This window comes from Acomys minous, assembly GCF_964271855.1.
Source record: "Acomys minous genome assembly, chromosome: 13".
NCBI classification, from domain to species: domain Eukaryota; kingdom Metazoa; phylum Chordata; class Mammalia; order Rodentia; family Muridae; genus Acomys; species Acomys minous.
In genome coordinates, this window is record NC_140495.1 from 2,583,808 (window position 1) to 2,607,363 (window position 23,556).

Here is a 23,556-nt window from a genome sequence, read left to right on the forward strand (position 1 = left end):
CTCACCCCATCACTGACCACTCACCCCATCACTGACCACTCACCCCGTCACTGACCACTCACCCCGTCACTGCCCACTCACCCCGTCACTGCCCACTCACCCTGTCACTGCCCACTCACCCCATCACTGCCCCTCACCCCATCACTGCCCACTCACCCCGTCACTGCCCACTCACCCCATCACTGCCCACTCACCCTGTCACTGCCCACTCACCCCGTCACTGACCACACACCCCGTCACTGCCCACTCACCCCATCACTGACCACTCACCCCGTCACTGACCACTCACCCCATCACTGACCACTCACCCCGTCACTGCCCACTCACCCCGTCACTGCCCACTCACCCCATCACTGCCCCTCACCCCGTCACTGACCACTCACCCCGTCACTGCCCACTCACCCCATCACTGCCCCTCACCCCATCACTGACCACTCACCCCGTCACTGCCCACTCACCCCGTCACTGCCCACTCACCCCGTCACTGCCCACTCACCCCATCACTGCCCCTCACCCCGTCACTGCCCACTCACCCCGTCACTGCCCACTCACCCCGTCACTGCCCACTCACCCCATCACTGCCCCTCACCCCGTCACTGACCACTCACCCCGTCACTGCCCACTCACCCCGTCACTGCCCACTCACCCCGTCACTGCCCACTCACCCCGTCACTGCCCACTCACCCCGTCACTGACCACTCACCCCGTCACTGCCCACTCACCCCGTCACTGACCACTCACCCCGTCACTGCCCACTCACCCCGTCACTGCCCACTCACCCTGTCACTGCCCACTCACCCCATCACTGCCCCTCACCCCATCACTGCCCACTCACCCCGTCACTGCCCACTCACCCCATCACTGCCCACTCACCCCGTCACTGACCACACACCCCGTCACTGCCCACTCACCCCGTCACTGACCACTCACCCCGTCACTGACCACTCACCCCGTCACTGACCACTCACCCCGTCACTGCCCACTCACCCCGTCACTGCCCACTCACCCCGTCACTGCCCACTCACCCCGTCACTGCCCCTCACCCCGTCACTGACCACTCACCCCGTCACTGCCCACTCACCCCGTCACTGCCCCTCACCCCATCACTGACCACTCACCCCGTCACTGCCCACTCACCCCGTCACTGCCCACTCACCCCGTCACTGCCCACTCACCCCATCACTGCCCCTCACCCCGTCACTGACCACTCACCCCGTCACTGCCCACTCACCCCGTCACTGCCCACTCACCCCGTCACTGCCCACTCACCCCATCACTGCCCACTCACCCCGTCACTGACCACTCACCCCGTCACTGCCCACTCACCCCGTCACTGCCCACTCACCCCGTCACTGCCCACTCACCCCGTCACTGCCCCTCACCCCATCACTGCCCACTCACCCCGTCACTGCCCACTCACCCCATCACTGCCCACTCACCCTGTCACTGCCCACTCACCCCGTCACTGACCACACACCCCGTCACTGCCCACTCACCCCATCACTGACCACTCACCCCGTCACTGACCACTCACCCCGTCACTGACCACTCACCCCGTCACTGCCCACTCACCCCGTCACTGCCCACTCACCCCGTCACTGCCCACTCACCCCATCACTGCCCCTCACCCCGTCACTGACCACTCACCCCGTCACTGCCCACTCACCCCATCACTGCCCCTCACCCCATCACTGACCACTCACCCCGTCACTGCCCACTCACCCCGTCACTGCTCACTCACCCCGTCACTGCCCACTCACCCCATCACTGCCCCTCACCCCGTCACTGACCACTCACCCCGTCACTGCCCACTCACCCCGTCACTGCCCACTCACCCCGTCACTGCCCACTCACCCCATCACTGCCCACTCACCCCGTCACTGACCACTCACCCCGTCACTGCCCACTCACCCCGTCACTGCCCACTCACCCCGTCACTGCCCACTCACCCCATCACTGCCCCTCACCCCATCACTGCCCACTCACCCCGTCACTGCCCACTCACCCCATCACTGCCCACTCACCCTGTCACTGCCCACTCACCCCATCACTGACCACACACCCCGTCACTGACCACTCACCCCATCACTGACCACTCACCCCGTCACTGACCACTCACCCCATCACTGACCACTCACCCCGTCACTGCCCACTCACCCCGCCACTGCCCACTCACCCCGTCACTGACCACTCACCCCTCACTGACCACTCACCCCGTCACTGCCCACTCACCCCATCACTGACCACTCACCCCGTCACTGACCACTCACCCCGTCACTGACCACTCACCCCGTCACTGACCACTCACCCCATCACTGCCCACTCACCCCGTCACTGCCCACTCACCCCGTCACTGCCCACTCACCCCATCACTGCCCCTCACCCCGTCACTGACCACTCACCCCGTCACTGCCCACTCACCCCATCACTGCCCCTCACCCCATCACTGACCACTCACCCCGTCACTGCCCACTCACCCCATCACTGCCCCTCACCCCGTCACTGACCACTCACCCCGTCACTGACCACTCACCCCATCACTGACCACTCACCCCGTCACTGCCCACTCACCCCGTCACTGCCCACTCACCCCGTCACTGCCCACTCACCCCGTCACTGCCCACTCACCCCGTCACTGCCCCTCACCCCGTCACTGCCCACTCACCCCGTCACTGCCCACTCACCCCGTCACTGCCCACTCACCCTGTCACTGCCCACTCACCCCGTCACTGACCACACACCCCGTCACTGCCCACTCATCCCATCACTGACCACTCACCCCGTCACTGACCACTCACCCCGTCACTGACCACTCACCCCGTCACTGCCCACTCACCCCATCACTGCCCACTCACCCCATCACTGCCCCTCACCCCGTCACTGCCCACTCACCCCATCACTGACCACACACCCCGTCACTGCCCACTCACCCCATCACTGCCCACTCACCCCGTCACTGACCACTCACCCCGTCACTGACCACTCACCCCATCACTGACCACTCACCCCCATCACTGACCACTCACCCCGTCACTGACCACTCACCCCGTCACTGACCACTCACCCTGTCACTGCCCACTCACCCCGTCACTGCCCACACACCCCGTCACTGCCCACTCACCCCATCACTGACCACTCACCCCGTCACTGACCACTCACCCTGTCACTGACCACTCACCCCGTCACTGCCCACACACCCCGTCACTGCCCACTCACCCCATCACTGACCACTCACCCCGTCACTGACCACTCACCCCGTCACTGACCACTCACCCCATCACTGCCCCTCACCCCGTCACTGCCCACTCACCCCGTCACTGCCCTTGCCCAGCCCCTCTTCGAGTTCCATAACACACACCATGATCTGTTCTCTTCTCAGCAGCTCCTGCTCCCCTCAGTTGTCCAGCTGTGTTCTGCTGTGTCCCCTCTCCCATACCTGTCCCCTGCTGGGGTGCCACTCCTCAGGAACAAAAAGTGTCTTACTCTGCTTCACCCGAGCCCGTCATAGTCCCAGACACATGCTAGAGGCCCATAGGACACACAGGAGGAAGGAACAAGGGGCTCAGAAAACGTGGGCAGCGTGTGGGCTTCCAGCTCACTGCAGAGGCAGGTACAGAGTGCAGAGGGGCCCCCTTCCCACACCACAGGGGTGTCACAGAAGCTCTGCCAGCTGCGTGGTCCCGTGTCAGCCCCAACAGCGCTATGTGTCTATTAGAAACCACAAACAAAACAAAGGAAAGTGGATGCGAGCCATTTAGGTTAAGGAATTGGTTTGGTGGACTTGTATGGCCATCTAATTATCTGCTCTCTCACTGCTTCTCCCTCTCTCTCTCCCTCCCTCCCTCCGTCCCTCCCTCTCTCTCTCTCTCTCTCTCTCTCTCTCTCTCTCTCTCTGTGTGTGTGTGTGTGTGTGTGTGTGTGTAAACAATTGCAAGAGTCACTTCCACTCTGGCTTTTGTCTGCTGAGCCATCTTGCTGCTGCTGCTGCTGCTGCCATTCATGTTATAAAGCTGTCCCACAGAGCTGTCTACCACGTGCCTCTCAGGAGAAGGGGGTGCTGGGCCTGCCTGGGGTCGGCCATGTTTCCTCGCTTGTTTCTGGGCCCTCTAACAACTGTGCCCGCCCCAGCCTCTGCAGTGAGCGGGGTACAAGTTGCCCTGAGCTGCTGCGAGCATAGGCTGCTTCACTCTCGTCTAATTACAGAAACTGGCCAGCGAGCGGGAGGCCCTCCAGGCAGAGCTGGAGAGCCTGAGGAACAAGTGCGAGGGCATGCGCGCGCGCAACAAGGTGCTGTCCAGCGAGGTGAAGACCCTCAGGAGCCAGATGGTGACCCTGGTGGAGAAGGGCAGGCATGATGATGAGCTGATTGATGCCCTCATGGTACGCAGGCCCAAGGTGGAGAGAGAGAGAGCCACCCTAGAGAGAGAGCCACCCTAGAGAGAGAGAGCCACCCTAGAGAGAGAGACACTCTAGAGAGAGAGCCACCCTAGAGAGAGAGCCACCCTAGAGAGAGAGCCACCCTAGAGAGAGAGCCACCCTAGAGACAGAGACACCCTAGAGAGAGACACCCTAGAGAGAGCCACCCTGGAAGTGGGGAGAGCTGAGCCACCCAGTTTGCTTCCTACACTGAAGTCCAGAGTGCTTGAGGGACATGGCTGGGACTCTGCTACCCTTAGCCTTGGAACCCCAGGCGAGATGGGCCTCTGTAATGGGGAGGAACTAGGGTGCACTTTTAGGGGCAAGCAGACTGCAGGACAGGCCTGCCCCTGTGGGCACCTCACTAATGGCTCTGCACCTCGGGTGTTCCAAATCTCCATTTTTTTTCCAGAAATGAAAACAGGTGCCCTCTCTTGCACCACGTTGTTCTGTCCTTCGTCTTTGCCCCAAAGCAGGGAGCCTCTGTCCTTAGAGTCTCTTTGGGGCCAAGGGACTGGGGCTCAAGCCGGGAGCTGATAGGCTTCTTGTGAGATGTACGGAATCAGACCTTTGTACTCACATGTCTGCCTTCCAGCTGGCCACCTAGCCACTGAACCACCATCTGGAACCTAAAGGCCACCTGTCCTCTGTGGCCCCAGTCCCCCAGGAAGGGATCTGAGGCTCGAAGGCATCAGAGTTGAGCCTTGTGTCCCTTGTGTTCCTGGTTCTCAGAGCGGTAGCTAGTGTCCCCTGCTAAGATCTTCTTGGATGAAGGGAACTTGAATGTCTCAGGGGACTGCTCCCGTCCTTCCCGCCCCGCACCTGCCTCTAACTGCCCTCTGGCTTGGCCCCAGGACCAACTAAAGCAACTTCAGGACATTCTGGGCAGCCTGAGTGAGCAGGAGGCATCGAGACGCATGTCTCAGCACCACCAGGACCAGAAGGCCAACAGTGAGGCCCAGCGGAGCAGCAGCCTGGTGGCCCAGCTGCGGGCCATGGTGGCTGACCGCGAGGCCAAGGTGCGGCAGCTGGAGCTGGAGATCGGTCAGCTCAGCGTACAGGTGAGCAGGGGCCAGCCGGGCCAGCGGGTCTGCACACACAGCTCCTTCCGCCTCCTTACACTGAGCTCAGCCCTGGCCACACTGAGTCATCCTGTTTCCGTGTGGACTCTGCTCGCCTCTAGCTCTGTCTGACTCTGAACACACTTTTCCTCCCTGAACCCCAAGCCCCCGCCTACAGCCACCCCACCCCAAGCATGTCCGACCTTGTCTAAAGCGCCACCCTGACCACGCCCTGCTCCGCTTCCTGTCACCCTCAGCTTTACCAGGATCAAGAGGATCCAGACTCCTACGAGCTCTCCCTCTCCCGTCTGCAGCTGAGGCCCTCAACCTCATGATGTTGTGCGGCAGCTGCTGCTCCAGCCATTGTCACTACACAGTAGTCAGTAGGATGGCCACACCTTTTTTTAATTAAAAAAAATTAAAATCTTTGACAATGTCATACATGTATATAAGATATTTGGGTCATTTTCATACTCCACGTTAGTTACCCTCTCCCCACCCCCCCCAATCCCTCCTCACAGGTTCTCCTGTTTTCATGTCGTGGGGGAGGGGGGAGGGAGAGAGAGAGACCTAATGAGTTTAATTAGGGTCGTGTTAGCATTCAGGGGTTTGTAACTGGAGCCAACTCACCTGCTGGATGAAGAAAGCTAGCCTCCCTGCCAGCACCCACGTGGGCTGTCAGTAGTTCCTCAGAACATTCTGTGCGGGCCTTGTAAAGGTAACCACAGCTGGTATGAGGGCACAACAGTCATGTCTGCGAGACAGTGTCGCCCAGCCCCCCCCATCCTCCTCCTCTGCTTGTGTCCCCTGTCCTCAGTGGTCCCTGAGCCTTGGAAGGGGATATAGGTGTCCGGTTTAGGGCTGAGCACCAGGCACTCGTCCTCGGCACTTGGACCAGTCAGAAGTCTCTGTAACTATTGCCCACTGCAAGTAGAGGCTTCCCTGACCAAGGCTGAAGCCAGCACTAACCTATGGGCATAGCATACTCAGAAGGCAGCGTGACACCGTGTCCACTTAGTGAAACAGCAGTAAGAGTCCTTCCTGTGACCTGTGATTTTCCAGCCATAGGCTTTGTCCATGTTTACAGCATCAGGCATAAAAGTCCAGCCTGTGGAGCTGGCCTCAAATCCAGTAAAAAAAAATGTACTGGTTACCCTCCCCCTCCCCCCTCCCCTCTCCCCTTCCCCATCTTCGCCCCCCCCCAAGTGATGCCACGGTTGCACCAGCGGGCACATCCTGTCTGGCGGGCTGATACCGTATCTTGTAGGATCACAATTAGATCTGCCCTTTGATGGCTCTTCTCCCCCAGAACTGCCACATCACCTTCTGTCACCACAGCAGACATTCCCAGCTTTTCTCTAGCTTGTAACCAAAGTGCGTGGTGTCTTCATAGACACTATGCTGGACAGCAGTGCTGATGCCCTGTGTTGTGGGGGGGCTGTGCGGGAGGTCTCACCTGCCTGGCGCTGCAGTGTTCACGTAACAGCCCATGGACTCTGGTAGCTGCGTTGTCTGCTCATGCTGGGCACCTCTTCTTATTCTTAACTGTTGTGTTTTAATTAGCTTACAAAGCAGTGTTGTCCACGTGGCCTTTTCGTACATCCTTGGTTTCAGTTAGTCCCCGCATCTGTCTCCTGCTTGACTATTCTCCAGGACCACGTTTCACTCGGATGCTGGGCACCAGTGTCACCGAGTCTCCTGTCACCACTCCTCTTTCTACACGCTCCTCATTCAGCTCCTTCTCACATGGCCTCGCACATACCCTCCGCCGTCCTCTCCCTCTGCTCCACCCTGGCCAAGTGCTGCTCAGGGCACAAGTGTCCTCGGCTCCTTCAGGAAGCCCTGGGCTCCATGCTGGGTCTTGGGCCTCAGGTCCCAGGTGACTTCGCTCTGTCCTCATGCCGTGTGCCTGTGTTTTCCCTTGAACTTCCCTCAAAAGGCACAGGTTACAGCACCTTGGTGCCTGCTGTGGGACCATGCTAAGCTCCTGCAGATGACATGTTGGGTTGGACCTGGGAGCCTGCCCAGGGTGGCTCAGTCAGGTGCTCAGGGACCCCTCCTGAAAGCTGCTCTCGGTGATAGAAAACTCTTGCCCTTTAGACCTGCTGTGGTGGTGGAGCTGTGTTATACGGCAGCCCTGCCCGTGTTTCTAGTACCCTGGGTCTAGTCAGAGCTGCAAGAGCTCCCATCTCTCCCACCTCAGGCTGGCACTGACTGGCCTGCCATGTCCAGGATAGCCTGGGGCTGCAGAGCTGGCTGAGGGAGAGCTTTGGGCATCATGCAGGGACACACCAGCTTGCAGTCTTCAGTCCTGGTGCCCTTGGGTGGGGTGCATGGAACATTCTAGCATTGTCACCTTACTTCTGTCCTTGGTCCAGGCACCTAAAAGAAGATAGATTCTATCTCAAGGTTGCCTGCCAGTCAGCTGGTAACCCAGCTCCACTCACCTGAGGCAATTGCATGTTCCAATTTTCTCAGAACTCCTGGGGACATACCATGCCAAGCTATTAGAAGCCACACTCACTGTTGCCCTTTGATGGTGGCCCAACCACTGCTAAGGATCTTCTGGTACCCAAGAGAAGGAGGGTCTAAAAGAGAGAGGAGTCTGGGAAGCCTCCCCTACTCCCCACATAGTCGCTGGCCCTCCAGGCATCCCAGGTGTTAGGACTGATGGTGACACTGACCTCTGGTCCCACCACGTGTGTGGTGCTACCCAGGAAAGAAGGCCCTCACAGATGTCCGCTCGACATCTGTGGCTCTGGCCTGCCCTGTCCTCATACCTCCCTGTGGCCCCGGCCTGTGCTGGTCTCACTCTGGAGCCTCCTTCTGAACAGAGGCATTGTGAGATGGCATTGTTATGCCAGCAGTGTCTTCCCTGCCCGGGCAGCATTCACCCTGAAGAGAAGATTCTTTCATACTCCTGAAAGCTGGACCCTAGCCAAGGCGCTTTCCAGCCTTCCCCAGGCCTCTGCACCAAAGCTCTGACATCCAACCTCACATCTGTTCCCTGCAGTATCTTCACAGTAAAGGAGGGGGTGAGGGGGCCAGCCCCACCCATGCCAGGTTCCCTGAGGACCAGACCCCAATAACCAACTCTCCAGCCTCGGCAGGCGATCATGGTGGCAGGCTCGGATCCTCCCGGTAAGGAGAACAGCACAGAGGGATCCTAAGGACTTGTGTGTTGCTTTTGTCTGGTTTTTTTTTTTTAAGACAGGGTTTCTCTGTGTAGCCCTGGCTGTCCTGGACTCACTTTTTGTATACTCTCTTATGGAGAGCCCCTGAGTGCAATTTTGTCTTGTTTTATTTATTCTGAGACAGGCTCTCACTATATAACCCTGGCTGGTCTGGAACTTGATATGTAAACAAGGCTGTCCTTGAACTTACAGAGATCCTCCTGCCTCTGTCTCCCGGGGTCCTGGGATTAAAGTCACATGCCACTATCTCTGCCCTTTTGTTTTTGACGAAGCGTATGAAGTATCCCAGGCTGGCCTTGAACTTGAGATGTAGCCAAGAATGACTCCTGATCCTCCTGCCTCTACCTCCCTGGTGCAAAACACACAAACACACACCACACACACCACACACCACATACTCTCTCTCTCACATAGGCATACACGTGCATGCACACATACACACAAACACACACCACATACTCTCTCTCGTACACACACATGCATACAAACATACACCACACACACCACATACTTTTTCTCTCTCTCTCTCTCTCTCACACACATACACACACACACACACACACGCACGCACGCACGCACGCACGCATGCACAAGTGCGCATGCGAGCACACAACACAGTCTGAAGAGGGCTGCCTTGCTGTTGCTCATCTGACCCTCTTGTTCTGTTGCTTCATCCTGTCAGGAAGGAGCTGCCGGGCCTGGCTTTCATCACATTCCAGCTCTTGCTGCTGACCCCCCCCGCCCCATCCAGCCTCCTGCGCCAGCCTCTGCGTGCACTCAGTCCTAAGTCTGTTAGACTCACTGCTGTGGATCCCATGGGCTCTGTTTTATCTTGAGAAGGAAGGACAGCCAATCTATGGGGAAACCATGAGCCCAAGTGGCTGGCTCCATGGCTCCCTCGGTCCTGTCCATTGTAAGGCCCAGAAAAGCCCACTCCTTCCCTGCTAATGTCTCCCCTCTGCCTCCACACAGCTCTGTGACCAGCCTGGGCCACACACTGGTGGAGTCCGCTCTCACGAGGCCATCCCTGACTAGTCCCCATGGGACCTCGCCCAGGTAGGATACAGAACTCCTTAGCTGTTAGCTTCCCCTGCACAGCCTCCTCAGCCCACTGTGGGGACAGAGGACTGAGGCCAAAGTCCAGGCAATCTTCCAGGGTTACATAAGGCCAGAGAGGCCTGTGGCGGGGCCACCTGATAGAGTAAACAGCTTCAGAGCCAGAGCTTGGCCCCGGCGGCCAGGCTGGGTCTCTCCCCTGCTACTATGGAGTCAGCATGAGCTCCCTGGCCTGGCCCCAGCATCCACTGAGAAACCTTCTCCAAGGTCCCCACACGAAGTCACTGATATCCCCTCAGCTCTCCGGGCCCTGCTTTGTGCCTGTAAAGTAGGCTCAAGGCCTAAATGCTCCCTTTGTTCTCCTTTCGGGCTCATAAACAAAGGATGGCTTGTCCTGCCTCTGAGTTCTACCCACTGTCCACTGGAGACTCCTGCTCTCAGCACCCCATGCAGGTCAGCTCGGTCCAGGCAAGGCCTCAAGTGGGCCCACGCTCACTTAAGATTTACCATATCACTATAAAACAAGTTGCCCTGTCTTTGGAAGTGACTGTGACACTTCAGACTATTATGGGGACCATTAGCCACTTGACTCTGGCAGGGAACCAGGCCCTAGAAGCCATGTCCATAGGAGTTGGCAGCTGGTGGGGCCCAGTGACCCAGCAGAGCCAGGTATGGTGGCTAGGTTTCCCTGCCCTCTGGCCATCTCAGAGCCTCCGAATACCCCAACCCTCCTGCCATTGTATGCGGATGTGAATGTCTTTGAACGTCACATGACCTCTGCCCTCTGCCCTCCACTCTGACCCCAGGTTCTCGGACTCCCCAGAACAAAAAGGCTGGCAGGCACAAGCTGCAGAGATGAAGGCCCTTTGGCAGGCTGCTGAGGTGGAGCGGGACCGTCTCAATGAGTTTGTCACCGTCCTGCAGAAGCGGTAACGCACCTAGCCAGCTGTCCTTGTCACAGCCACAACGCACACAACCCTTCAGGGCCCACAGTTCTGGGTCTGTCATCATGGTAGGACTAGTCCTCAGGGACACACCACAAGGGGTGGTTAAGCTCTGTGAAGTGTAGCTATCCTCCCTGAGCTGCCAGAGCCTGATGCTAGGAATGGGGTGGAGGTGGGGGTAAGGGGGTGGGGGTGAGGGGGGGAGTGGCTGAGGTAAGAAGCCGGGGTTCTGAGAGGCAAGAGGGAGCGTGCAGCCAAGGCGCCCACAGGTCCAGCTGTCTCCAGAGGGCTGCTGACAGGTTCCACTCAATCAGTGCCCCTGCTCAAGTGACCCATATGGCAAGGACTGCAGGTAGCCAGGCCAGCATGGGGCACGCCACGTGACCTCTGTCCTAAAAACACAAAGGACATGGGCAAGCTCCTGTCCTCACAGCAGTGTCAGGTGGCAGTCAGGGCTCTTTGGTGACAGATAACAGAAACCAGTTCTGCCTAAGCTTAGTGGAAGGGAGACCTGGGAAGTGCTGTAAAGTACCGAAGGTCAGAGAGGCCCCAGCGGGAGCAGCGGCCTGGGGAGGGGGAGCCTCAGGAGCAGGGGACCGTTGCTGTTGTGTTCGTGTTTTTGGAGAGTTTTTAGCCCCTTGACCACCCCCTAGAGAGGGCAGCCAGGCTGGAGATACCTTCAGGTGCTCAAAGAGTTGGGGGGATTACTGAAGAAAACCAGGGTGTCGCAGCCAAGGGCGCTGGGGTGCCCAGTACAGAAGCAAAAAGAGCTGTACACGCAGGTTCTCTCAGGATTGCAGTCACATAGGTCAAAGGCAGCTGTGTCCTCTTCCTGGGGCTTTGGCCCCTAAGTCACGTCTGTGACTGGAGGGGCTTCAAGCACAGTGGTCAGTCCTTCAGAAACCCTGTACCCCACTGAGAGCTGCTCCACATGACAGGACATGATGTCAGCGACAGCACTCCCGTGGTCGCCTTCTGTCATGGAGCAGGTGACTCAGTCCCCCACCTTGCCTTTTCCTCCACCTGAAGTAGCCTGTCCTAGGGCCTCCCCACACCGAGCTGGGCAATCGGCCAAGACGTGTATAAGGGAGATCTATAAACCTCGTGTACCTCTGTCAGCTGATTGCAGCCTGCAGGTCCATTCTGATACCCTGTGTCGCCCAGAGCCACTGTGAGACCCATCGGCCAAGATATGTCACCTTCACTCCTGGGCATCAGCAGGAAAAGGTCCCCAAGCCAGGCCCTCCCCCCATCTGCACCCCCTGCAGTTTCCGGCTGCCTCAGCCTGTCCTCACCTTGTTCCCAGAGAGGCTGCTCTGCTCAGCTGGGACCCCCCTCACCCCAGGGTGCAGTCGGGAAGGGCCCTGACTGACACGCTGTGGCATCTGAGTGCGCTGACCTCAGCTGCTTCCTCCCTTCTCTTCAGACCTGGATCCAGTGTCTGAGAAATAACCTCTTTCTTAGATTTTTATCCATTAAAAATAGTTTGGGTCTTTTTAGGCGTGTGTATGCCTGTGCCTGTGCATGCATGTGCATGCATGCACACACGAATGTGCAGGTGAGAGAGCATGTGCCAGGACAGAGGCGGCTTTCAGAACTGCTTGTCTCCTTCCACCACATGGATTCTGGGGCCCGGCTGAGGTGGCCAGGCTTGGCAGCAGTGCCTTCACCTGCTGAGCCACCTCTCTCCTGGTTTACAGTGCGAGGCGCTGTCTCCCATGGCAGAGGCTGCTAGACATGTCTCTTTAAGAATGTAGTTGGCTTTGGTGTTGTGTTTTGCTTTGTGATAACAGCTCAGATGTAGCCCAGGCTGGCCTTGAACTCATGACCCACCCTCCTGTCTCTGCCTCGTCCTCCAACCCCCAGCATTGGGTATTTTCTGTGTCTCAACTTTTGCTGTTTCTGTGATTGCTCTCTGCTCTATTTCTCCCCTCTTTCCTCACGACAGGCCAGGACTGTGTTCCTAGCACCATCTTGGCTTTTAACCCAAAGCTCCCTGGACCACTCGCAGCCCCCACCTGTACTGTAGCCCCCCTGGGTCTCCTTCTGTCACTGTCTTCTGATGTGTCTCTTCCTGCAAGTGAGCGCCCACGCCTGAGTCCATTTCCTCCTGCCTCTCCCAGGTGCACACCCTAGTCAGGACAGGCACGGAAATGCCAGCTCTCTGGGTCTTTGTTTTAAAAAATATTTTATGGTGCCTTTCTCTTAAGTGAGAACTTAGAGAAACATGAGGCTTAGGATTCTAAAGAGACAGAACTACCTCGAAACCCATTTTAACAACTGTATTTTGTTTAAAATCTGTTTTTGTTTTTTGTAGCCCAGGCTGGCCTGCCTATGCAGGTGAGGCTAGCCCTGCTGCTTCTCTCTCTCCAGTGGCATTTCTGCTTGCTTACCTTTCTCTTCTAATAATGTTATGCCTACTTTGTTCTTTCTCAAAGCTATTCTTCCTTTAAAAGCCATTCCGTTACTGTTCACAGTTTTTCATTTTTGTGGGGGCTGGGGAGGCTGTCACTTGTTTGTTGGGGACAGAGTGTGCTGGCATGAACTTTTCATCCCAGAGCTGGGAGGAGACAAGGGATGGGTGCCGAGGCTTTCTGCAGCTGAGTCTACTTGGTCACTTCCAGGCCAGTAAGAAACTCTGTCTTGAAAAAGGTGTGGATGGTGTCTGAGGAGGGACACCAAGGTTGACCCATGAACTCTCCATGGGTAAGCACATGCATCTTTACACACACACACACACACACACACACACACACACACACACAAGCACACACACGTGCACATCCATGCACACATATACACACTATGGAAACTCACATTGTGCTTTGCCATTTTCCATGATGACAGCTATTGGTTTCCTGAGTCTGTGAGTGTAAATGGAATCCACAGTTAAACAAAACACATTCCTGAAACATTCCAGAACATTCCTGAAAGAGCAGAGACAAAAGCCTTCCTGCATCACATGAGTCAGCTTCACACTCCTGTTTCACTCCATAAGCAGAGTGACAGTGGCCTTGGATTTGTTTGTTTTTAAAATTTTAATTTGTTATAAATATTTAAACGGCACCATACATTATGCATGATCTGCTTCTCTCGCCTGCTGACACTGCACAGTCTTCCTCTTCCTCCTCCTCCTCCTCCTCCTCCTCCTCTTCCTCCTCCTCTACGGCTTTCTGCACGGCTATGCAGGTGATGTCATGCTTACTAATTACTTGTCATCACTGTGTCCGAGTTACCAGCTTCGAGTTTTCAGACTTCTGTGTGTTAAAGTTGTTTACTTCTGTCCTCATTTTACCTAGAAGTTTTTGTGGGTGTTGTTTGTTTTTGAGAGACAGGGCCTCAGGCTCTCTGTGCTGCGGCTAAGGTGGCATTTTGTTGTATTTTGCTGTGGTGCTGGAGATGAAGCCAGGGGCAACCTCACTACCCAGCTACACCCTATGCAGAATGGATGTTACACACACAGAATGGATGTTACACACAGAAAGGGTGTTACACACACAGAAAGGGTGTCACACACAGAAAGGGTGTTACACACACAGAAAGGGTGTCACACACAGAAAGGGTGTTACACACACAAAGGGTGTCACACATAGAAAGGATGTCACACACAGAAAGGATGTTCCATACAGAAAGGATGTCACACACAGAAAGGGTGTTGCACACGCAGAAAGGATGTCACACACAGAAAGGATGTTCCATACAGAAAGGATGTCACACACAGAAAGGATGTCACATACAGAAAGGATGTCACACACAGAAAGGATGTTGCACACCCAGAAAGGGTGTTGCACACACAGAAAGGGTGTCACACAGAAAGGGTGTCACAGCCTTCCAGACAGATTCTGATGCTGATGCTGCGAACTCCCCTGAGGCCAGAAGGTGGTTGTCCCAACTGTAGCCGTCCCAGTGGATTTGAGGTTTCCCTAGTGATGACAGATACTGAACATTTCTTTCATGTGCTGATGATAACTCATGTATCTTCTTAGAGGCATAGTATTTTTTGCGTACTTCATGGGGTTGTCTTGAATCCTGTTGCTGTTAAATTGCAGACTTTTCTTTCTTTCTCTGCAATTCTTGTGTTGCTTGAAGACAGCAAGTCTGCGGTGACAGTCATAAGAAACTAGTTCATTTGGGCTTGTGAGATGCCTCAGTAGTAAAGGCTCAGGGTTGTCCCCTGACCAATACATGCATGTGCACACGTGTGCACACACACACACACACACACACACACACACACCCTACACCACATACACATACGTTCACAGCACACACACATGTGCACATCGCATACACATATACACATGTGTGCAGCACACATACCACATACACACATGTGCACAGTACACACATACACACGACATACATGTATGTACATGTGCACAGCACACACACTACATACTATACACACACGCGCACACACACATGCACACACCACATACACATATGCACAGGTACACGTGCACACACGTACCACATACACATATGCACTGGTCTACACACATACCACAAACACATATGCACCGGTCCACACACACACACACACACACACACACACACACACAATCACTCAATGAGTGGCAGGGCTAAGAAGCTCTGGTCTCCCCTTAGTGCAGGGATTTTGCCTCACAGCTTCCCCTGGAGGCGTCAGCTCCCTCCTGACTTCTGAGCTGCTGTCCACAGGATCCTTTGACCCTGCCCACTGCCACTCAGTGTTCACACGTGGCTGCTCTTCCTTGCGGTGACCCTGCCCACTGCCACTCAGTGTTCACACGTGGCTGCTCTTCCTTGCGGTGACCCTGCCCACTGCCACTCAGTGTTCACACGTGGCTGCTCTTCCTTGCGGTGACCCTGCCCACCTGCCACTCAGTGTTCACACGTGGCTGCTCTTCCTTGGAGTGCTTTTGCTCCGGATTCCAGAGTGGTTCCTTCATTTATCTTCAAGACCATAGGTCTTTGTTTCACTTAGGACTGCTGTGTGTGTCAGGAAGGGCAAGTCCATGATTCTTGCTGAACGCACCAGGCATTCCTGATTTTCCTCCTGTCAGGTGCGTGTGCTCACCTTCAGCCTGCATGTCCTGTTCTAATGCCCCACACTTTGCTGTCCCCCAGGGGATCAGCCAGCCCTGGGAACAGTGTCGGGCCTCATGTGGGGCCTCACTGGGATATGGTTAGCAGCCATGGACAGTCCCCGTTCATAGTAGCTCCTCCTGTCACCTGACGATGCCAACTTCCTTGCATGCCGCACTTTCTTCATGGCAACTTGCCCATTCTGATGTGATACTTGTGTGACAGGGAAGTCCACTGAAGGCCATTCTAGGTGACCCAGAGAGCTGTGGACAAGCAGGGCACACGTGCCGCTGCCCCCACATACGTGCGCCTCCCCCCATCCTCAGTAGAAAGCATGTGAGTCCTTGTGGGTAGGTTTTTAAGGGGCATGGGGTACCAACCCCAGACAGCATCACCACTTTATCTATTTGCATGGCTGCAGCCACCTTCCTGCCAGTGGGCTGTCCTGGTGACATCGCACAGGGCAAGTCCTTGGTCTTGCTGCACCTCTACTAAGACAGGCATGAACCAGAGCCATCTTGCCACTGTGACAAACAGCAACCAGGATCAGCTGTGTGTTACTTTCAGCTCTTACCCTCACCACCCCGCCCTGTCATCCAGGACCTTGTCCCAGCATTTGCAGGCTTTGCCAATGTGATGCCATCCTTAGTGACTGCATCCTTGTCATGGCGTTGTCCTTGTCTCACTGGCCCTGTGATATGCAGGGGAGCCATGTTTGTGATGATGGATAGAGCAGGACCGCCTTGCAGAATGGACAGAGGTGTGGGTCTGTAGCAGCCACAGAAGTCTTTCCAAAGTCTGCGTTCTCTGTGTGCCTGAGGAGCAGGGCGCTCGGTCTAATCTTCACTCGCTACATGTGGGCAGCAGGCACGGCCACTGCACTGGGCGCTCAGCTCAGCTCGCCTGTGCTGGGGCTTGTGGCCTTTGGCCTTTGAGTTGCAGTGCTTCTTGCTTTTGAAGATAAAGTTCCAAGGAGCACGTGTCTATGGCTGCTGACTGGTCACTGGTTTTTTGCTTAGTAATTGGATTCTCTTCAAACTTCTTGCTCTTCCCGTCCTTTGTTGTCCCCTCACCTGTGCAGAAAGATCACCCATGCCCAGCAGTCCGCCATGGATTCGGGCTGCAGCTCTGATCTGCCACTGGTCCTGTAACCTTTAGCTCGGATTGGGTCTCAGAGATTCCTTGGCCTTCTGAGCAAGGCTCGTGGGATGGAACCATCTTGCATGTGAGATAAGAGAGAGCGCAACGTAAGAAGCAGATGACACTAAGTCCAGGCAAACAAGGAAGTCAGGGTGCTGTTGCCCCTGTGTCTGAAAAGTCACAAAAATGTGGCCATAGAAGGCAGGGTACGGTGTCTCTGCCTGTGAATACTTTGTAGTGCATCATAGGCCCCAAAACAAGGTTATCCTGGGTGATCACTTCTCCTGTAAAAGCAGAGAAAGGTTCCTACCTGGCACCATTCAAAAGAGCTGTGGGAATGAATCAGGTCAGAACGATTCAAAGCCAGCTTTGAAGATGGAGGGCACCTTGAAGCCAGCAGGAGGCACGGAGGAAAGGCAGCTGCTCTTGGCGCTCTGAGTGGTCTTGAAAGGGAATTCTGCCCCCACCTCGCACCACCCCACCCCCGCTGCCAGGGACTCAACCTGTGGTGCATGGAGCCTGCTGGCTTCAGACTTAGAGAACCATGAGACACTAACTTTGTGTTGTCCTCAAGCAACTTTTTGCTAATTTTTCTCATTAGTTTCTGCTGCTCTGGTGGTGGGTGCGTTGCAGCAGCAGTAGCTGAATCACCTCTTGTCAGCTCCGTCAAGAAGTGAAAAGGGGACTGAGCTTGATAGGGGATAGTAAGATGAGATGACATCATCGTCCAGCAGGGTAGGAAGCCTCAAAGCTAGGCACATGAACATCTGCAGGGGGCAGCAGAAAGTTCTAGAGGCAGCAGCAGAAACATCAGAGAGGTGGTTGCTGTGAGGATGAGGGTTGGGGTGGGGGATGGGAGCAAAGTGGTGAGACACCTGTCCGCCACCTCCACAGTGTGCCCACCACGCCCACAGTGTGTCCACCACCCCCACAGTGTGTCCACCACCCCACAGTGTGCCCACCACCTCCACGGTGTGTCTGCCACCCCCACGGTGTCCCCGCCACCCCCACAGTGTGTGTCCGCCACCCCCATAGTGTGCCCACTACCCCCACAGTGTGCCCGCCACCCCCACCGTGTGCCCGCCACCCTCACGGTGTGTCCGCCACCTCCACAGTGTGTCCACTCCCACAGTGTGTCCACCACCCCCACAGTGTGCCCGCCACCCCCATAGTGTGTCCACTACCCCCACAGTGTGCCCACCACCCCCACAGTGTGTCCACCACCCCACAGTGTGCCCACCACCTCCACGGTGTGTCTGCCACCCCCACGGTGTCCCCGCCACCCCCACAGTGTGTGTCCGCCACCCCCATAGTGTGCCCACTACCCCCACAGTGTGCCCGCCACCCCCACCGTGTGCCCGCCACCCTCACGGTGTGTCCGCCACCTCCACAGTGTGTCCACTCCCACAGTGTGCCCACCACCCCACAGTGTGTCCACTACCCCCACAGTGTGTCCGCCAACCCCACCATGTGTCCACCACCCCCACAGTGTGTCCACCACCCCACAGCGTGTCCACCACCCCCACAGTGTGTCCACCACCCCACAGTGTGTCCACCACCCCCACAGTGTGTCCACCACCCCCACAGTGTGTCCACCACCCCCACAGTGTGTCCACCACCCCCATAGTGTGTCCACCACCCCCACAGTGTGTCCACCACCCCACAGTGTGCCCACCACTGCGGGGTCCCGGGCTTGGGCAGGGTGTGAAGCTTGTGTCTGCCGGCCAGGGTGGAGGAGAGCAGCGGCAAGCTGCTGGAGGCTGAGCGGCGGCTGCAAGAGGAGCGCCAGCGCGCGGTTCTGCTAGAACAGCACCTGGAGAAGATGCGCCTGGAGCCCTCCAGGACCTCGGTGTCCCAGAAGGCTGCAAGGAACAAGCCAGGTAGGAGCCCAGAAGGTGCTGTGACCTTGGCAGACACCTGTGCTCTTCCTCAGTGAGAGTAGGGAGCTCTGCCTGTCCCTGCTATGGGGGCTTCTTGCCCCATATCCTACTCAGGGCCCAACGGATGCCATCTATCAGGAAATGGCAGTGCCCCTGCTGCATGACCTCAGCCACTCAGCTGCCACAGCCTTTGCTTGGCCTGGGATAGAGCCTAACTGAGCCCTGATCAAAACTGGTCTCGGGCAGACCTGGTCTGATGGGCCAGCCACAGCGAGGAAACACTAAACAGGGCTCTGGTGGACGCTCCACACTGGAGGCTCAAGTTCCTGTCTTGGGTGTCCCTTGCCTTGCATAGGTAGCTTCTGTCTCGTGGGCCAAGATGCCTGAAGGGCTCATGTGGCCTCTCACTGACCCACTCACTGGCCCATTGGGGAGCACAGCTCTCCTGCTCTCCCACCTGCCTCTGGACAGCTCATGGGACAGATTGTGAAGCTACTTCCCTGGGCAGAAGTGAGGGGCAGGGAGGAGGCTGAGCACACAGGGACCCGTAAGTACAAGGACAGCGGTGGAGCTCAGCTAAGTTCAAAGGAGGCCAGGGGGGGCACAGAGGCTCTCAGTCAGTGGTCCAGCCACAGTGGCTCTGAGGACGAAAGTGACTCCACTGTCCTCGCAGTGTCAGGGTAGTGCTGTCCCTTTGTGCCACCCAGGAGAGGTCCATGGTTTACCCAAGGCCACACAGCAGGAGAGAAAGCCAGTTCTGCTAAGGCTGTGAGTTTTCTGAGGCCTTTTTAGCTCAGAATATTTTGATGCCATGACATCATCACTCAAGGTCACAAATGGCTTTGTCCTCTTTCTCTGAGCACCCAGCCTCCCAGAGCTTACTAGAGTTGCTAGGCTGCGTGGAAGCCAGTGGGGGAGCCAGAATGTGGGCGTCAGAAACAGTAGCAGCCAAGTGACAGGAAGGAGGAGTGGACCTGGGTGGCCAGGTGAGGACCTCCACGCACAAGCAGGCAGAGCCAGGGCTGGAGGTGTGGCGCGAGCAGTCAGGGAAGCCTCCGGAAACCCTGCAGGAGAGGGAGGAGGGAGCGCTTGCATAGTTCTGATCTCACTACAGAAAGTGGCTGCCGTCCCTCCGCAGGTCCACCTGCTACCAGCACCAGACACAGCTCAGCTGGGAGCACCAAGAAAGACTCGTCCCCCACACAGCTCTCTGACATGCCTGCGGAGTCCCAGATAGAGGAGCTGACCGCCAGGTGCTTCCTGCCCAGCCTTCCGGAAATGGTAGAGATGGCCGAATGGAGGCTTCCGGGGCAGAGGGAAGTCCCTCACCCTTGCACCGAGGACCTCTGCTTGCCCTGAAGGATGGCCATGCTAGGACTGGCCTGCGGGGGTTTCCATAGTAACCTAATGGCCCTAGGGTTCCAAGAGAGCCTGTATCAATACTGGGCTGCACTTCCACTTTCTCCAGCAGTTACGCCCTAAAGAGGAAGTGAGGTGTGCCCCAGTCAACAGAGGCTGGCACAGCACACACAAGGCCCTGGGTTCCAGCCTCAGTGCTGTGTACAAGGGCGTGGGGTGCACACCTGCAGGCCACACTCCAGCAGTGGCGGCGGCAGGACGATCAGCTCGATCGAGCTCACCCCTGGCCACTTACTGAGCTTGAGGTCAGCCTTGAGTACGTATCTGCTTGTCTCAAAAAGTATGGTAGAAGAAAAAACCAAACCAAGACAAAAGGAGGGCACATAGGAGTCCAGGTAGCCGAGGCTACTGGAGCATCTGGGTCAGTGCTGTGGGGGGGCCCAGAGAAAGGCTCACTTGGTATGTGTCCCTTGGGGGTCCAGAGAGGAAGGGGCAGGTGGCAGGGGAACCTTCTGCCTGCACCACAGCCTCTCCTCCAGGCCCTGGGCCCCAGGACACCTGCTGGCTCTGTGCACTCAGCCCCATCTCCCTCTGGTTCAGGCTGGCCATCCAAATGGAAGAGAATGGAATCCTGAGGGACGCCCTGGGCAGCGCCCTGCGCGGGAAGGAGGAGGACTTCCGTATGTACCACCAGACCCTGGGCCAGGTGAAGGGGGTCTTCCTGCAGGCCCTGCGGAAGCAGAAAGCCAGCAAGCAGTAGACGCAACGGCTGCCTCAGCTCCCAGATGACAGAGCCCTTGGAGGACTGGCCCCACTGGTGCAGGCAGCACCCACACAGCTCCTCCTCGGTCTCCTAGCTGAGCTCAGACCTGCAGAGCAGGCAAGCTGAGGATGCCTCGGCAATGGCGGTGGCTGGCCTTAGCTGATGCATCTCCTTAAGCAGGTGCTGTTGCCCTTGTCCTAGGGCCTCTCCAGGACCTGGCCTGCTATGGGCTTTCCACACACAGAGGAGGCCCTTGGTGCTTCCTGATGGGGCATCCATCATAACCCCTCACTTGGGCCCTAGCACCCACTTGGCCATCCCTCCGTTGTGCCCAGCCTCTGTTTGGACTTACTGCAAAGGGCAGAGCCTTGGGCTTGGAATCACAAGTCTTCTTTCAGTCTTTCCAGCTTTGGGTGAGTGTGTTCCTACCCCTGCCGGGGAGGCTGGGCCTTACAGGTGCGAGCCCAGTCCTCCGAACAGAAGCTGAGCCAGTGGGTCATTCTGGTGTCCTGAATGCAAAGCCATGGCCCCCAGCTAAGTGGACACCCAGAACTCTGGCCTACCCCAAAGCTGCTCAGCTCCACCCATAGCTGCTCCCAGAGGTCTAGGTGCTAGAGTCAGAAGGCAGCTGGCCAGGGCTGGGGCGTAGGGTGGACAGGCAGTGGGTGTTGGAACTGGTGAGCTAGGAGGTGCTACAGAAGCAACCTAGGACCCCCTCATCAGTGACCTTGACACTCGTCCCTTGGCTGCAGTTATAGACAGCCACAGGAGTGGGGGGGGGGGCCAGGGAAGGTCACCCATAGCTACATCACAGCCACAGGAGTGGGGGGGGGCCAGGGAAGGGCACCCATAGCTACATCACAGCCACAGGAGTGGGGGGGCCCAGGGAAGGTCACCCATAGCTACATCACAGCCACAGGAGTGGGGGGGGCCAGGGAAGGGCACCCATAGCTACATCACAGCCACAGGAGTGGGGGGGCCCAGGGAAGGGCACCCAGAGCTACATCACAGCCACAGGAGTGGGGGGCCCAGGGAAGGGCACCCATAGCTACATCACAGCCACAGGAGTGGGGGGGGCAGGGAAGGGCACCCAGAGCTACATCACAGCCACAGGAGTGGGGGGGGGGCCCAGGGAAGGGCACCCAGAGCTACATCACAGCCACAGGAGTGGGGGGGCCCAGGGAAGGGCACCCATAGCTACATCACAGCCACAGGAGTGGGGGGGGCAGGGAAGGGCACCCAGAGCTACATCACAGCCACAGGAGTGGGGGGGGGCCCAGGGAAGGGCACCCAGAGCTACATCACAGCCACAGGAGTGGGGGGGGGCCCAGGGAAGGGCACCCAGAGCTACATCACAGCCACAGGAGTGGGGGGGCCCAGGGAAGGGCACCCATAGCTACATCACAGCCACAGGAGTGGGGGGGGCCCAGGGAAGGGCACCCATAGCTACATCACAGCCACAGGAGTGGGGGGGCCCAGGGAAGGGCACCCATAGCTACATCACAGCCACAGGAGTGGGGGGGGCAGGGAAGGGCACCCAGAGCTACATCACAGCCACAGGAGTGGGGGGGGGCCCAGGGAAGGGCACCCATAGCTACATCACAGCCACAGGAGTGGGGGGGCCCAGGGAAGGCCACCCAGAGCTACATCACAGCCACAGGAGTGGGGGGGGGGCCCAGGGAAGGGCACCCAGAGCTACATCACAGCCACAGGAGTGGGGGGGGCCCAGGGAAGGGCACCCAGAGCTACATCACAGCCACAGGAGTGGGGGGGCCCAGGGAAGGCCACCCAGAGCTACATCACAGCCACAGGAGTGGGGGGGCCCAGGGAAGGCCACCCAGAGCTACATCACAGCCACAGGAGTGGGGGGGCCCAGGGAAGGCCACCCAGAGCTACATCACAGCCACAGGAGTGGGGGGGGGCAGGGAAGGGCACCCAGAGCTACATCACAGCCACAGGAGTGGGGGGGCCAGGGAAGGGCACCCATAGCTACATCACAGCCACAGGAGTGAGGGGGCCCAGGGAAGGCCACCCAGAGCTACATCACAGCCACAGGAGTGGGGGCCCAGGGAAGGGCACCCATAGCTACATCACAGCCACAGGAGTGGGGGGGGGCCCAGGGAAGGGCACCTATAGCTACATCACAGCCACAGGAGTGGGGGGGGGGGCCCAGGGAAGGGCACCTATAGCTACATCACAGCCACAGGAGTGGGGGGCCAGGGAAGGGCACCCATAGCTACATCACAGCCACAGGAGTGGGGGGGGCCCAGGGAAGGGCACCTATAGCTACATCACAGCCACAGGAGTGGGGGGGGGGCCCAGGGAAGGGCACCCAGAGCTACATCACAGCCACAGGAGTGGGGGGGAAGGGAAGGGCACCCAGAGCTATGTCACAGCCACAGGAGTGAGGGGGCCCAGGGAAGGGCATCCATAGCTATATCACAGCCACAGGAGTGGGGGGGCCCAGGGAAGGGCACCCAGAGCTACATCACAGCCACAGGAGTGGGGGGGGGGCCCAGGGAAGGGCACCCAGAGCTACATCACAGCCACAGGAGTGGGGGGGGGGCCCAGGGAAGGGCACCCAGAGCTACATCACAGCCACAGGAGTGGGGGGGCCCAGGGAAGGGCACCCATAGCTACATCACAGCCACAGGAGTGGGGGGGCCCAGGGAAGGG

The 23,556-nt window shown here is 57.6% G+C and overlaps 1 protein-coding gene across 7 annotated transcripts in view; it reads left to right on the plus strand.

The window, feature by feature from the left end:
- The window catches only part of CCDC13 (coiled-coil domain containing 13), a 43,431-nt gene extending 22,148 nt beyond the window's left edge, over positions 1-21,283 (plus strand). For 4 of the 7 annotated variants that reach the window (XM_084754198.1, XM_084754201.1, XM_084754199.1 and 1 more), the window contains exons 9-16: positions 4,204-4,380; positions 5,271-5,477; positions 8,491-8,618; positions 9,644-9,727; positions 10,534-10,656; positions 18,607-18,758; positions 19,897-20,039; positions 20,718-21,283. In XM_084754198.1, coding sequence (XP_084610324.1) covers positions 4,204-4,380; positions 5,271-5,477; positions 8,491-8,618; positions 9,644-9,727; positions 10,534-10,656; positions 18,607-18,758; positions 19,897-20,039; positions 20,718-20,906 — 1,203 coding nt within the window. In that variant the 3' untranslated portion in view covers positions 20,907-21,283. The remainder of the gene's footprint in view (positions 1-4,203; positions 4,381-5,270; positions 5,478-8,490; positions 8,619-9,643; positions 9,728-10,533; positions 10,657-18,606; positions 18,759-19,896; positions 20,040-20,717) is intronic. The other 3 variants (XM_084754200.1, XM_084754203.1, XM_084754204.1) reach the window with 1 other exon arrangement.
- Positions 21,284-23,556: the final 2,273 nt, after the last annotated feature.